The 12,562-nt window shown below is 44.1% G+C and overlaps 1 protein-coding gene across 3 annotated transcripts in view; it reads right to left on the minus strand.

Moving 5' to 3' along the window:
- Nucleotides 1-12,562, minus strand: part of tnca (tenascin Ca) — an 89,496-nt gene that overhangs the window by 13,993 nt on the left and 62,941 nt on the right. For 2 of the 3 annotated variants that reach the window (XM_041898555.2, XM_041898554.2), the window contains exons 2-10: nucleotides 10,606-11,168; nucleotides 8,700-10,013; nucleotides 7,898-8,161; nucleotides 7,437-7,552; nucleotides 6,397-6,550; nucleotides 4,314-4,583; nucleotides 3,936-4,121; nucleotides 3,661-3,750; nucleotides 3,055-3,318 (exon numbers count right to left, since the gene is read on the minus strand). In XM_041898555.2, coding sequence (XP_041754489.2) covers nucleotides 3,055-3,318; nucleotides 3,661-3,750; nucleotides 3,936-4,121; nucleotides 4,314-4,583; nucleotides 6,397-6,550; nucleotides 7,437-7,552; nucleotides 7,898-8,161; nucleotides 8,700-10,013; nucleotides 10,606-11,089 — 3,142 coding nt within the window. In that variant the 5' untranslated portion in view covers nucleotides 11,090-11,168. Of the gene's footprint in view, nucleotides 1-197; nucleotides 663-2,117; nucleotides 2,526-3,054; nucleotides 3,319-3,660; nucleotides 3,751-3,935; nucleotides 4,122-4,313; nucleotides 4,584-6,396; nucleotides 6,551-7,436; nucleotides 7,553-7,897; nucleotides 8,162-8,699; nucleotides 10,014-10,605; nucleotides 11,169-12,562 lie in introns of all 3 variants that reach the window. The other variant, XM_041898553.2, reaches the window with a different exon arrangement.

Raw genomic sequence — 12,562 nt, forward strand, 5'->3', positions numbered from 1 at the left:
TTGCAGGGATTAAACAGTGATGTGTTTCAGCAGCACTTTCTTAGTCAGTTATGATGACACAGAACACATGAATACAAAAACAGATGGAAGAATCAGAGGATGTATGAAATTAATCAGGATAGGATGGAGGGAGGGATAGAGAGAAAGATGACTGATGGTTATGGATGTCTATGGCAAATAAACACTGCTCCATGTACCTGTATTGGCAAAAGCATGAAGAGGCAGAGACTGCTCCCCCTCCACCTTCCCATACAACGAAACCTCATAACGTGTCCCAGGGGACAAGCCTTCTATATGGGTCTTCCTGGCACTTCCTGGTACCATGGTCACATGAGCTTGTGCCATCCCTGACAGAGCATTCACCTCCACCAAAAAGCTATCAAAGGCTTCATCTGGGGCTGACCAGGCTAGCCTCACGCTAGTGGGGCTCACGTCTGTGACATTGAGGTCCCCTAGCGTCTCCAGGCTGGATCCCTCTGGTTCAGGTTCAGCCCCAGAGGGGAGGTCCCCCGTGGTGTACAGAGATGTAGACGTAAGCCCCTCTGTGATCAGAGGAGCCAGGGGAAGGACTGTTGGATGAACAGCTCCTGTGTCAGGAGACTGTGTTGTCTGAGCGCTTTTGACACTCAGTGCGACTACGTCAGTAGAGGTAGACTTGGGTGCTAAATTAAAGTACATTCAAAAGGATTAAATGTGTAACCTGTAACCTCTAAAGGGGCAGAATAAAAACAAAAAGAGTGGTTAACCTGTGGGAAGAAGATCTGGTTAGAAGAAATAACTGGTGGAGTAAAATATTAATCATAAATACCCACAAAAGCATAATGATTGATTACAGCAACAAAAGGTACATTGTCTTTTGTCTCATTTTCTCCCATTGAGGTTTGGAAGGGATAATTCTGCATTCATCATTCATCAACATTTTCTCTCTATGGTGCTGTGCAGGTTCTCTTGTTGTCAGGGACCATAAACTTCCACATGCATCAGAGACGTACATTTACACTGAGCAGCTCATGCATTAATGGCCCCTGAACGAGGGCCATTAATTTTTGAAGGTTCCGAATAGTCCACCGTAGTGACAGTACCCAGTACACTTCAAATGGATGAAGAAGCCATGCACTGCCAAAGTTATCCAACAACTTTCTCTATGTTCCAATATCCATATTAGGTTACCACTAGTGTACCATGCAAGTGTGGATATTGGAACAGAACCCTGGTCGAACACCTTAGAGTTTGATTCAAGTCTTGTTATTTCAAGATGCATATGTTCTTTTAACATTGTCCTTTGCAAGCAATACTGTAAACATTTGAGGATGAAAATGCAATGTGGATGGGATCGCAAGGAATGACAGTGAAGTGGATGAGTTTGTTGGCACAGACATACAGAGAAAAAAATGGTTGCTTTTAAAAACTCTAATGAAGGAAGAAATTGGTGTGCAAATGTAGTCTAATTGACTTTTCTGGATGTCATGCTGATCTGGAGGGAAACAGTGGAGACATGGTGACCTCTCTGAAGTAGCCATTCCGAGGAATACACAGATTTTCTTAATGCTTTATCTCTTCAGCTAGAAGGTATCAACTTTTCTGATAACAAACCTCTTTTGGGGGGGGGGGGGGGTTCCACAAGGTGTTTTTAAACAACCCATAGATAGCATTGTTGCTGACATAAAGTTGCAAATTATGCCCTGCAAATGACAGCATTTACAGTCACAGTATCCATTGCTATATTTGCTATAACCAATTTTAGTATTGTCCTTCATCTGAATTTCTCTGGAATAGAGAAGGCATGGATTCCTCTTCATAGTTTGAAAGCAACACTTTCCGTTTTAGGATTGCCGTCCTCAGCATGCAAGAAGTGACTGGATGGAATGAAGCCAAATGGTCATTTTGTAAAGATGGTATTATCTCAAACCCTTAATATCATGCCATGCGTACTGATCCACTGCAGTTTAAAATTGCAATACCTTCATGCAGAACATGAAAGGCTTGGTTTTGAATTTCGCAACTCTTTTGTTCAAATCCTGACTTTGTTATCCAGGTAGACTTAAAATGAGCAACGTTCAACAACAAAGGGATATCTATTGTACTGAAGGCATGCAGCCCAAAAATAAAGCATATACCTGTAACGGTGACTGCTTCAAGCGGGGAGGATCTTTGGCTATTGCTTACTCCGTAAAGCTTTACTCGATATTCTGTGGATTCCCTCAGGCCTTGAATTCTAGAACCTTTGGCATCTCCACGGAGATGGACCTCTTTTACATCCCATAATCCCAGAGTGTCTCTACATTCTAAAATATAACTATCATAGGCAACATGTGCCTTTGGTTCCCACGAAAGTTCAAATCCTTCGGACGTTACAACTGAGACAGTCAGCTCTCCCAGCTCATCCTCGAGCTCAAGCCCCACCCCTGAGATCTGTAGGTCTGGGTCAGAGGGGTCTAATGACACAAAGCTAATGATATTGTCTTCCGAGCCTATGGGAGTGGTAAGCTCAGGGACCGGGTTGGCTATGTAAAACGTGAAAGAGGCTACAAGAGAAACACAAAGGCACAAATTCAGATAAGGGAGACATTTAGAGATTGTGTGTCTTTCTGCACTGTTACTGTTGACCTCAGTGTTGTCTATTTTTGTCCCACTATTAAAGTAAGTTGTAGCCTACAACTACCGGATCCTTGCCCTTAGTAATTCCACATTCTTCTGTCAAATATTGGTATGTATCTGAGGAAATTTGTGTTGTGAAAATATGTTTAGGTTGGTAAAGCTGTTGCAGATGTCTTTATCTTTTAGGATTATAAAATGCAATTCAAAACTGTTAGCAGTGCAATAGGATCCATACGTTTAGCACTTGCTGAAAGTTTCCCACCAGAGACTATGTTTTTTACCCAGACCTGAAACCAAATCTATGACTTCAAATTGGCAAAATATTATTGTATACTGGAAAATGGCTATTTGCAGAGAGCAGAACTGAAACTACTTTCTTAACGGCTCACCCATACATGTTTGTGCCTTGCAATATGAGGGTGGAGTCAATTGTGAAGATCCTGTTTCAACCCTCACCTGTAGATGTGGACAGGGTGGCAGGTGTGCTCTTCTTTGAGCCCCTCTCAGCAACCAGGGTGATGGTGTACATCATGTCGGGGGTCAGGTTGTTGAGGTTGTAGGTTGTGGCTGTTCCAGGGACCTCCACCTCCTCCCTCCGGCCATCCCTGGAGATGTACACCAGCCTGTAGATGGTGTTCTTGGCTCGTGGTCTCTTCCACACCAGGGTCATGCTGGTCTCTGTGGACTCGCTCACTTCCAAGTCCTTGGGCATATCAAGGTCTGTGGAGGAAAGTGGTAAAGTTTTCAATCAGCGATGATCAAGCCTTTGGTAAAATTCATAGGGTAGTGAAAGTATAAACATTATTTTTCTGTTTCAACAATGGATAGTATAGTGCATTTTGTTGTAGGATAGTCCTGAGGTTTAAACTTTCTTTTTGCAAGTTTGTTTCCCAAACCACTTAGAAACATCAGAACCTCATAAATCACCTATGTTTGCCTCATATTGTTGCCTAATGTTATATCTACAACTGCAGAGTGTTTGTGGTCAGTTATGGTGGTGGATATTTGGACTCCTGTTGAACAGTGGCTATCCTATGAAAATGTGTCAACGTATGCTCTCACTGGTTGCTGCGTTTGTAGTGGCAGGCAGGCTCTCCCTCTCGTTCTTCATAGCGGTCACACCAATTCCGTACTCTGTACCCGGCTTCAAACCTGTAATGGAGAAGAACAGAGATTAATTTGAGTACCTGATTACCTGATTAGCTTCAGTCCTGCAATCGAGCAGAACAGAGATGGATTTGAGTACCTGATTTGATTGACATCAAAGGTAACAAAGTTGTGTTTGTCATTCTACTGACATAATTGCATGTTAGGATTTGGTCATGGTTGACCCTCACCAGTGATAGTGGCCTGAGTGTTTTCTCCTGATCCACGGGGGAACACCTCTTCGCCATGGGAACCCCCAGAGATAGGGCTGTACTTCACCCTGTAGCTGTCAACGTCTGCCTGGCTGTTTCTCCACTCCAGTGTGACGCTGTCGTCTGTCTGGCCCAGGGGCTGCAGGTCCTTGGGGGCGTCCAGGTCTGTAACAATGCAAGAAGACTGTTGACAGTCGACTCTTGATAAATCCAAGCGCGCATGATGTTATCAGGTACACTTTAAAAAAGGGACTGGACATGGAATTGAATTGGGACTGTAAAAATGTAGTGTACTCAAACACAGTTTGCACTTATCAGGAGTGCACTTATCAAAAGTGGATAAAATAAAGCCCCTACCTGTGGTGAATATCTCAGTGACTGGATCGCTGGTGCTGTCTCCCCTCCTGGAGACCAGGGACACCTGGTACTCAGTGTCTGGGCTGAGGCTGTCAATGCTGTACTGTTTGTCTGTGGTGGACAGGTCCACGCTGGTCCTCTCTGTGGGGTCGGAGTAGGGGCCGTAGGACACGGTGACACCGTCCACCTGAGCCACGGGATGGAACCAGGTGACCAAGCCTGAGCTGTCTGTCACATCACGCACCTCTACCTGCCTGGGCCCATCAATCCCTGGGAGAAAGGGACACAAGGAATACAATATGTTAAGGATGACTATTGCTGGCTCATTCATCCCCCATCCTCTCCCCTGTAACTATTCCCCAGGTCATTGCTGTAAATAAGAATGTGTTCTCAGTCAATTTACCTGGTAAAATAAGGATTAAATAAAAAGGGTGAAAGTATGTGCTGTTTGTTATGGACAATGATCACATAAATGTTTTAAGTGCTACCTTTGGGCTAGAGACACAAGGACACAAGGAGTATTGGTTTTATTTTAACTACATTTTATGACCTGCACAACATTGCTATAATTATGGCATAACCAATGTCATTAACTGTTTGGTATGTGATGTCACTGATCTGTGTTCTGACATGACCTTTGGTAAGTTCCTGTGTTTATTTTCACAGGAGAAGTTTCTCAATTCCATGCTGTGGTGACTTCACTGGGTGATATAGGCCATAGGTTCACACTGTATAAATCACCTACTTCTATCATTCCTCATTCCTGAAAGCTGTGCTGAACTTAAGCCTGTATAAATAAATTACGCATGAGTCAGAAGTAGAAGATATTTATAGGCTCCATCAACGAGGAATTGTAAATTAAATGGCTTTTCCATGGACGAGGAGGTAGCATGGTTCACACTAGAAACCCATTTGACCTTAATGTATGGAGTAACAGTGGGCAGTAAAAGCTAAGGTAAACCCTTGTTAAGAGCTTATGGCAGGGCTCCTTGAAAGATAAAAAAGACTATTGTAATATGCAGGCTGGGCTGAAATTCAGCATTGTTCACTTTTGCAAAAAATACTGTTGACCTCTACGGGATCGGTGTCCCTATACCGGGATGGTAGCTGCTCAATATGCAATATGTGACTAGACTAGTTGTAAACAATGCCAACTTTCCGGGACATGTCTTATATGGGCAGAAAGCTTAAATTCTTGTTAATCTAACTGCAGTGTCCAATTTACTTTAGCTATTACAGAAATAAAATACCATGCTATTGTTTGAGGATAATGCACAACAACAAAACACTTTTGTCAAGGCAACTGGTTTGATACATTCACCTCTGAAGGTAAATAATGTACTTACATTCAGTAATCTTGCTCTGATTTGTCAGCCCGAGGGTCCCAGAGATAAAATGTAGCATTCTTTTGGGGAAAACTCCTGGCAGACTTTATACAAAATATTGTGTAGTAATGTAATTCTTCACTGGATCAGTCTGAAACTTTGCACACACAATGATGCCATCTTGTGGACAAAATCTAAATTACACCTATATTCCTACATCACTGTCTGACCTTTCTCCTGTATTTCAAAGATGAGGCAAGAAAATACATGTTTTCTTGTTTGTATTATCTTTTACCAGATCTAATGTGTTACATTCTCCTACATTAACACATTTCCACAATCTTCAAAGTGTTTCCTTTCAAATGGTACCAAGAATATTCATATCCTTGCTTCAGGTCCTGAGCTACAGGCAGTTAGATTTGGATATGTCATTTTAGGCTAAAATTGAAAAAATGGGTACAATCCTTAAGAAATTTAAATTGAACTGTGTGAAACGACAATGGGGGTTTAGCCACTTTTTCCATCTAATCCTCATGCCATGGCTGACAGTTAAATTGGTCTGTTCAGTTGTTCCTCTGTCTGCTTGAGTGATTTGTGAGGTGTAAGCATTTTCCTTATCCACCCCATGGGATGTGGGTAGTCACCAGGATGAATGGGAGAAGCCTGGTTTAGATTAATTAATGTATGACATGCACATACATATCTGCACCGGGCTAGGGGGGAAACATTACACACATTAAAATGTGGTGTAAGCTTACTGGTAGTGATGATTTTAGTAGACTGTGGTCCCCTAGTATTGTTCTTGATGATGCCCACTGAGACCTCGTACTCCTGACCAGGACCTAGCCCTGACTGCTCATACAAGGTCTGGGAGGATGGAAGGGTGGTCAGGGTTTTCCCACTCTCCTCTTTCTGAAAGGACAAATACATACTGTTTTTAATATACCATTTCTGGATTCATACATAAGACATAGCCTACTTACATATCCAACAGGCTAACTGAGGTAAGCCACATCAATGTGTCAATCAACAAAATAAATATTTCACACAGTTAATGTTGAGTTAAACAATAACAATTGTTACAATATTTCATTATTCCATGGTTATTTTAGCAGGTCTTTGATTGCCTCATAAGAATGCTGCAAACAAAGCTCATTTGGCCCATAGTGATAGGGATGAAGTGCTGATCATGGATCACAGGTCCTTAAATGTTATGTATGGGGCAATAAAGTCCAAGTGCTGAGGAGAATGGGATAAGCAATAAACACTGCTGAACATGTCCTGGCTGCCAGAGACCTCCTTGAGGAATGTTTAAACGAGGATACAGCCCTTTGTGAAAATGAACTTGGGGACATTAAGAAGAGTTTCATGGGTTATGGCTGCCCAGACCTTTGCCATTAGCAGCTGAGCAGAAAGTGTGCAAGTAACAATAAGCCCTTAGATTTGTGATCTGAGGCAATGCACAGTTATTTTCCACGTACCAGTTCACATCAACGTCATTCTTCAGTGTAAAGTACAGCACACTTCGGTAGTGTAAAAGCAATTTGTGGTTTATTGTGTATGTTTCATTTTTAACCTTGTTATTTTGAGTTGTCTGAATTGAAAAATGAACAACCCCAACCGTGATAGTTACTGCTACTTCACTGGACATGATAAATAGCCAAGCATTTCAAGAGCAAAGCCAGCTTGTGTAAATCTGTCATCTTGTCCCTGCTGTTTAGTGGAATTCTAGGCAAGACCCAGCAGAGATCGCTTGCAGAGAGATGGATAGATTGCAAAGAGATATGGACAGACTGACCATGTTGCGGATGTAGAGCTCCCAGGCATCAAAGGGAATGTCCAGCTGATCCCACAGCACCTCTACTGATGTCTCCCTCACTGATTTGAACTTCAAGCCTTCTGGTTCTGGCAGATCTGGCAGGACAGAGAGACACAATAATATGTTATGCCTGATGACAAAACCTTGTGCATCGAGACAGTGTGTGGTTTCAAACCTTGAAAAGCATCAGTCAAATCTAGTGGTTGTGTTGGAATCCCTTATTCTTAAAAGGAAAGCCTTGTGTAAACATTGTGCTGTGAAATGTTCTCCACTGGACTGAATACCATTCTGATTACAGTTAATATGTGCAAATAGGTTTTTATACTTTTATACTAAAGTGGATCATATTGCCATGAACCCAGACTGCTCAGGGACTCAAGTTTTCAGATCTTAGGCAAGATGTCTTATTACGCGAGCTTCGTTAAACGGGCATGACCTACGTGTGGCTACCCTGGCGCTGATTGGGATGCTCTTTTTGTTGCTGAGGATGGCATAGACGTTGATCAAGTACTCGATGCCAGGCTCCAGCTCGCTGACAGTGGCAGCAGTCTTGTCTCCGGCCACTGTGAACTCCTGATACAGACCCCCAGGACCATTTGGCACATAGGTGATCAGATACTCTGTCACCAGCATCTCATTATTCCAGGTCAGGTCCACTGTCTCAGTGGTGACCTCTGTTACAATCAGGTCCTTTGGAGGGGAAACTAAAGAGAAAGAGAAAGAAAGAAAATAGAGGGACAGAAAATAGTTATATTTTTGTCTGAGCTTTTTATTGTCTCAGACACTAAGTTTCCCATGCCCTCAATATAATAATATATAATATACTGTATATATTCCATTTAGCACTTTTATCCAAAGCCACTCAGCCACTAACAATCCTCTACACAAAGCTAATGCTTTCCCCAGAATCACATCTGGTAGTGGTTTGGACCGCCAAAGATCTTTGAGACAGAAGTACAGACAACTGAAATGCACAGCTTTTGGCATCAGAGGAAATCATAGATGGAAGTTTTAATCCTTTTCGCAAAACCCCTTTGAAATTAATTTAAATGGTTTCTCTTATTTGGGGATTTTATTACGTTAAGAGTATAAAACATAACGGAAAAATAAGTAATTGGATTTAATGTGGCATTCAACCAGCACATGGAAATATCAAGCATACAAAGTTAACAAATGAACTAAACTCAATTATCCCTTTTTTTTCTCTCAAAGAGTGGGTCAGTTGAATGAAACCATTCTTACCTTCTGAGCAGTCTTCTCCAATGTATCCCTCATCACAGAGACATTGTCCATTCACACAGCGGCCCTTGTCCTGGCAGTTGTTGAGGCAGCTCAGCTCTCCGCAGTTGTCTCCCATGTATCCCTCCTCACAAATGCACTTCCCATTAACACAGCGCCCCCTGTTGTTGCAGTTATCAGGGCAGGTGAGGTCAGAGCAGTCGTCACCCGCATAGCTGTCCTGGCAGACACATTTGCCATCCACACAGTATCCCTGGCCCAGGCAGTCATTGGGACAGCGCTTCTCACTGCAGTCTTCCCCTGTGAAGCCCTCATCGCAGACGCACTGTCCGTCAACGCAGCGACCGCGGTTCAGGCAGTTGTTGGGGCAGCTCAGCTCGCCGCAGTCCTCACCAGTGAAGCCAGCATAGCAGACACACCGGCCGTCCACACAGTCTCCACGGCCGTAGCAGTCCGAGGGGCAGGTCATAATACTGCAGTCCTCTCCACCAAAGCCTTCATCGCATACACACTGTCCGTTGACACAGCGGCCCCGGTTGAGGCAGTTGTTGGGGCAGGAGAGCTCAGAGCAGTCCTCTCCCTGGTAGCCTACGTCGCAGTGGCACTGCCCATTGACGCACAGTCCCCTGTTGTGGCAGTTGTTGAGGCAAGCTAGCTGGCTACAGTCCTCTCCTTGGTAGCCAGCATCGCAGATACACATGCCATTGAAGCAGGTACCTCTATCGTTGCAGTCACCAGGGCAGGTGAGCTTGGAGCAGTCCTCTCCGGTGTAGCCAGTGCTGCAGACACACTGGCCATCCACACAGAAACCATGACTCATGCAGTCGCTGGGGCAGGTTGTCTCCCCACAGTCCTTCCCGGTGAAACCTTCTTCGCAGTAGCAGGTTCCGTTGACGCAGCGTCCACGGTCATAGCAGTCGTTGGGGCAGATGAGTTCGGAGCAGTCGTAGCCCGTCCAGGGCTCTTCACACACACACTCCCCATCCACGCACTTTCCACGGCCTAAGCAGTTGTTCAGGCAGTCAGTCTGAGAACAGTCCTCTCCAGTGAAACCCTCGGCACAGACGCAGACCCCGCCAATGCATTGTCCGTTCTCACCACAGTCCACTTTGCAAACCTCAAGCAAACAGTCGTTCCCGCCAAAGCCCTCGAAGCAGATGCATTTCCCATCTACGCATCGACCTTGGTCCTGGCAGTCATTGGGGCATTCAGACTCGGTGCAATTGGGTCCCTTCCAGCCAGGATTGCAAATGCAACCACAGGTGTCAGCGCTGTAGTTGCCACGGCCATTGCAGTAAGGCTTGGTCTCCACCTCACCTAAAGGAGCAGAGTTTAGTGATTACAACCCTCTCAATCATAACCCCGCCCCTCATCCCCCAATTTACTTCTCTAACAAATGCCATTTAGAAATGTTGTAATCAAGTATTATCATCATAGACCAGAGACATGTTTGAAAACCCAATTCTGTCCTGAATAACAATCTTCTAATCAGCACAGAGTATGTCTATGCTTCGATTTTCATTCAATTTTGAAGAGCATTTTTCCCTGTAAAAGAGAAAGCACTGCTAAGCCCAACCCCACATTCAATTCCATTGAAGCTTCCCAGAGGTTGAGTAAAACAGATGTGCCTCTGAAGGAAGGGGACGTGATGAGGTGACAGCCGTCCTAAGCATGCTATAATATACCAGGATTTCTCAACCCTTTGTCCTTCAAAACCACCTAAACTTGTCCCAATTATACTATTTTCAGTATCATAACTGTTTTGTTGTGTTTTCTAACCCTTTATTTACCAGGTAAGTTGAGTGAGAGCACATTATCATTTACAGCAACAACCAGGGGAGAGGAGAGGGGTTGAATGAGCCAATCAGAAGCTGGGGGTGATTAGGTTGACATGAATACAATACTGTACCTGTGACTGGCTGAGCGCTGCAGAAGCCAGTGTCTCCAGTAGTGCACTGATCTCTCAGTGTGGACAGCTCTCCCTCCAGCATCTCCAACCTGCTCAGGAGGTCCTTCAAATCCGGGAGCCCTTTGGTGCATGCACACGCCTGCTGAGGAATGTTAATGCGGTGGGTGAAAACGATCTGGTTCTGCCCATCCAGGGTATGTTCGGTGGTGTGGAGGCCTGATGGCGGAACTGCATCCTGGGGCTCAAGGCTGGTACTTCCTGGCGCATCCAGGTCCACTGAGCACAAGGAGCTAGCGGGGACGTTGATGTTGTAGACATGGTTGAAGACCACTGGCTGGTCAGCACTGGGGAGGGTTATGTTGTCTCCGCCCGGGGCTGTCAGAGTCGCCCGTTTATGCCTAAGTATTTTTCTCACCAGCCCAGCTTGGCAGAGACTGAGAAGGAGAGGCAGGAAGAGGCAGCCTAGAATGCTTTTAGTACCCATGTTTGGCTCTCTTAACTGGACTCAGCTTTAGGAATATCGGGACAAAGTCTGGCCAAATCTGGAAAACAGTGTAGGGGCCCTGGAAGGTAAACAAAAGACATTAAGTCAAAGATAACCTCAATAATGCACATGGATAAATACATTTTCACAGGGTCACTCTGGGGAGACATCCATGACTGTAAAACTTGTAAAGGCAGACAATAACCTGTGCACTCCGTGAATTACAAGGCGGTAAAAATAGATCAACAAACACTGGGGAGGGTTTTACTTCAAGTGTGCAGGCTAATGGAGGTTGTTACACTTCAACACCTGCACAGTCCAATTGCATTCTGTCTATTATATCCTAGATAACAGCACCTGTAAAACTGACAATCCTACAGTCTGACACTCAAGGCCACAACATTCCAGAGGGATGAAGTTTGAGTTGTAAAGGCGTCCAGTGTGTATGTAATTACCCCCTCTAATCAATGGCTTTCACTCAAATGTAAATGTGGAAAGATTAAAGTATTCTCTCCCTCTCTTTATTGACCTATTTCTCACAGGGTGAACACTGTCTGTATAAGTTGTGAGTGATTGACACCTAACCCTTTAGTGTATTTTCCAGCTGAGGAAAGCCACCACTGACTGTGAGCCACAGTGAGCCATAGTTGGTTACTTTTTCTCCCGCTATTTAAACCCTAATATCCGCAGATTACTTTTGCATTGCGGGACATCTTTGGAAACTATGAAGGTTTGTGAAGTGTCAGCTGGATGTTAAACGACTGTGATCAAGCTAACCACAGAACTGACAGTAATTTTAGCTGGTAATTGACTTCACAACACAAACTGAGCCCCATGTAGCTTGTTAACCCATTGGCCCTTGAAAGAGTGTTTCCTTCAAGCACCAGTGATGGAAAATGTTATGTTTGTGCTTTTCTAATAACCCATTTCTGTGTTCATGCAAGTGACTGATTGAACGTTCCTGGGAGGAATCCTCACTACCAGTATCTGCAATTTGGCAGTACACCCAGAACCTTGTTTTGAGAATGAAAGGGATATCTCAGTTTCAAGTTCTCAGCTTGGAGAGAAGAAGCCTCGTGAGGGATTGGTCGGTCACATGCATGAACCAAACGTTAATGATGAATTAAGTATGAATAATTAATAATCTAAATCATGCAAATATGAGTTGTCTGTGTAAGCAGTATACAAGAGAACTAACGGGAATGCCCTGGTGGAGCTCACTTCAGACCGGTAGTTTATGCATCTAAGTTTGACTGTGACCTCTCCAGCTTGCTATTAATAAACAACGATTAATTTAAGATTGACTTTGAGTGTCCCGTGTGTAGAATTTTCACGACACACCATTTCCTTGGTCCAACAATTATATATACGTCAACACTTGGCCTATGTTTTTGTCTCTCTCTGAACATGCTGACAACCCCTACTATGTGTGTTCCTGTGAAATACATTTTGTGGGCAGTCCGTTATGGCCAC

Source organism: Coregonus clupeaformis, chromosome 15 (genome assembly GCF_020615455.1).
Source record: "Coregonus clupeaformis isolate EN_2021a chromosome 15, ASM2061545v1, whole genome shotgun sequence".
Classification (NCBI taxonomy): domain Eukaryota; kingdom Metazoa; phylum Chordata; class Actinopteri; order Salmoniformes; family Salmonidae; genus Coregonus; species Coregonus clupeaformis.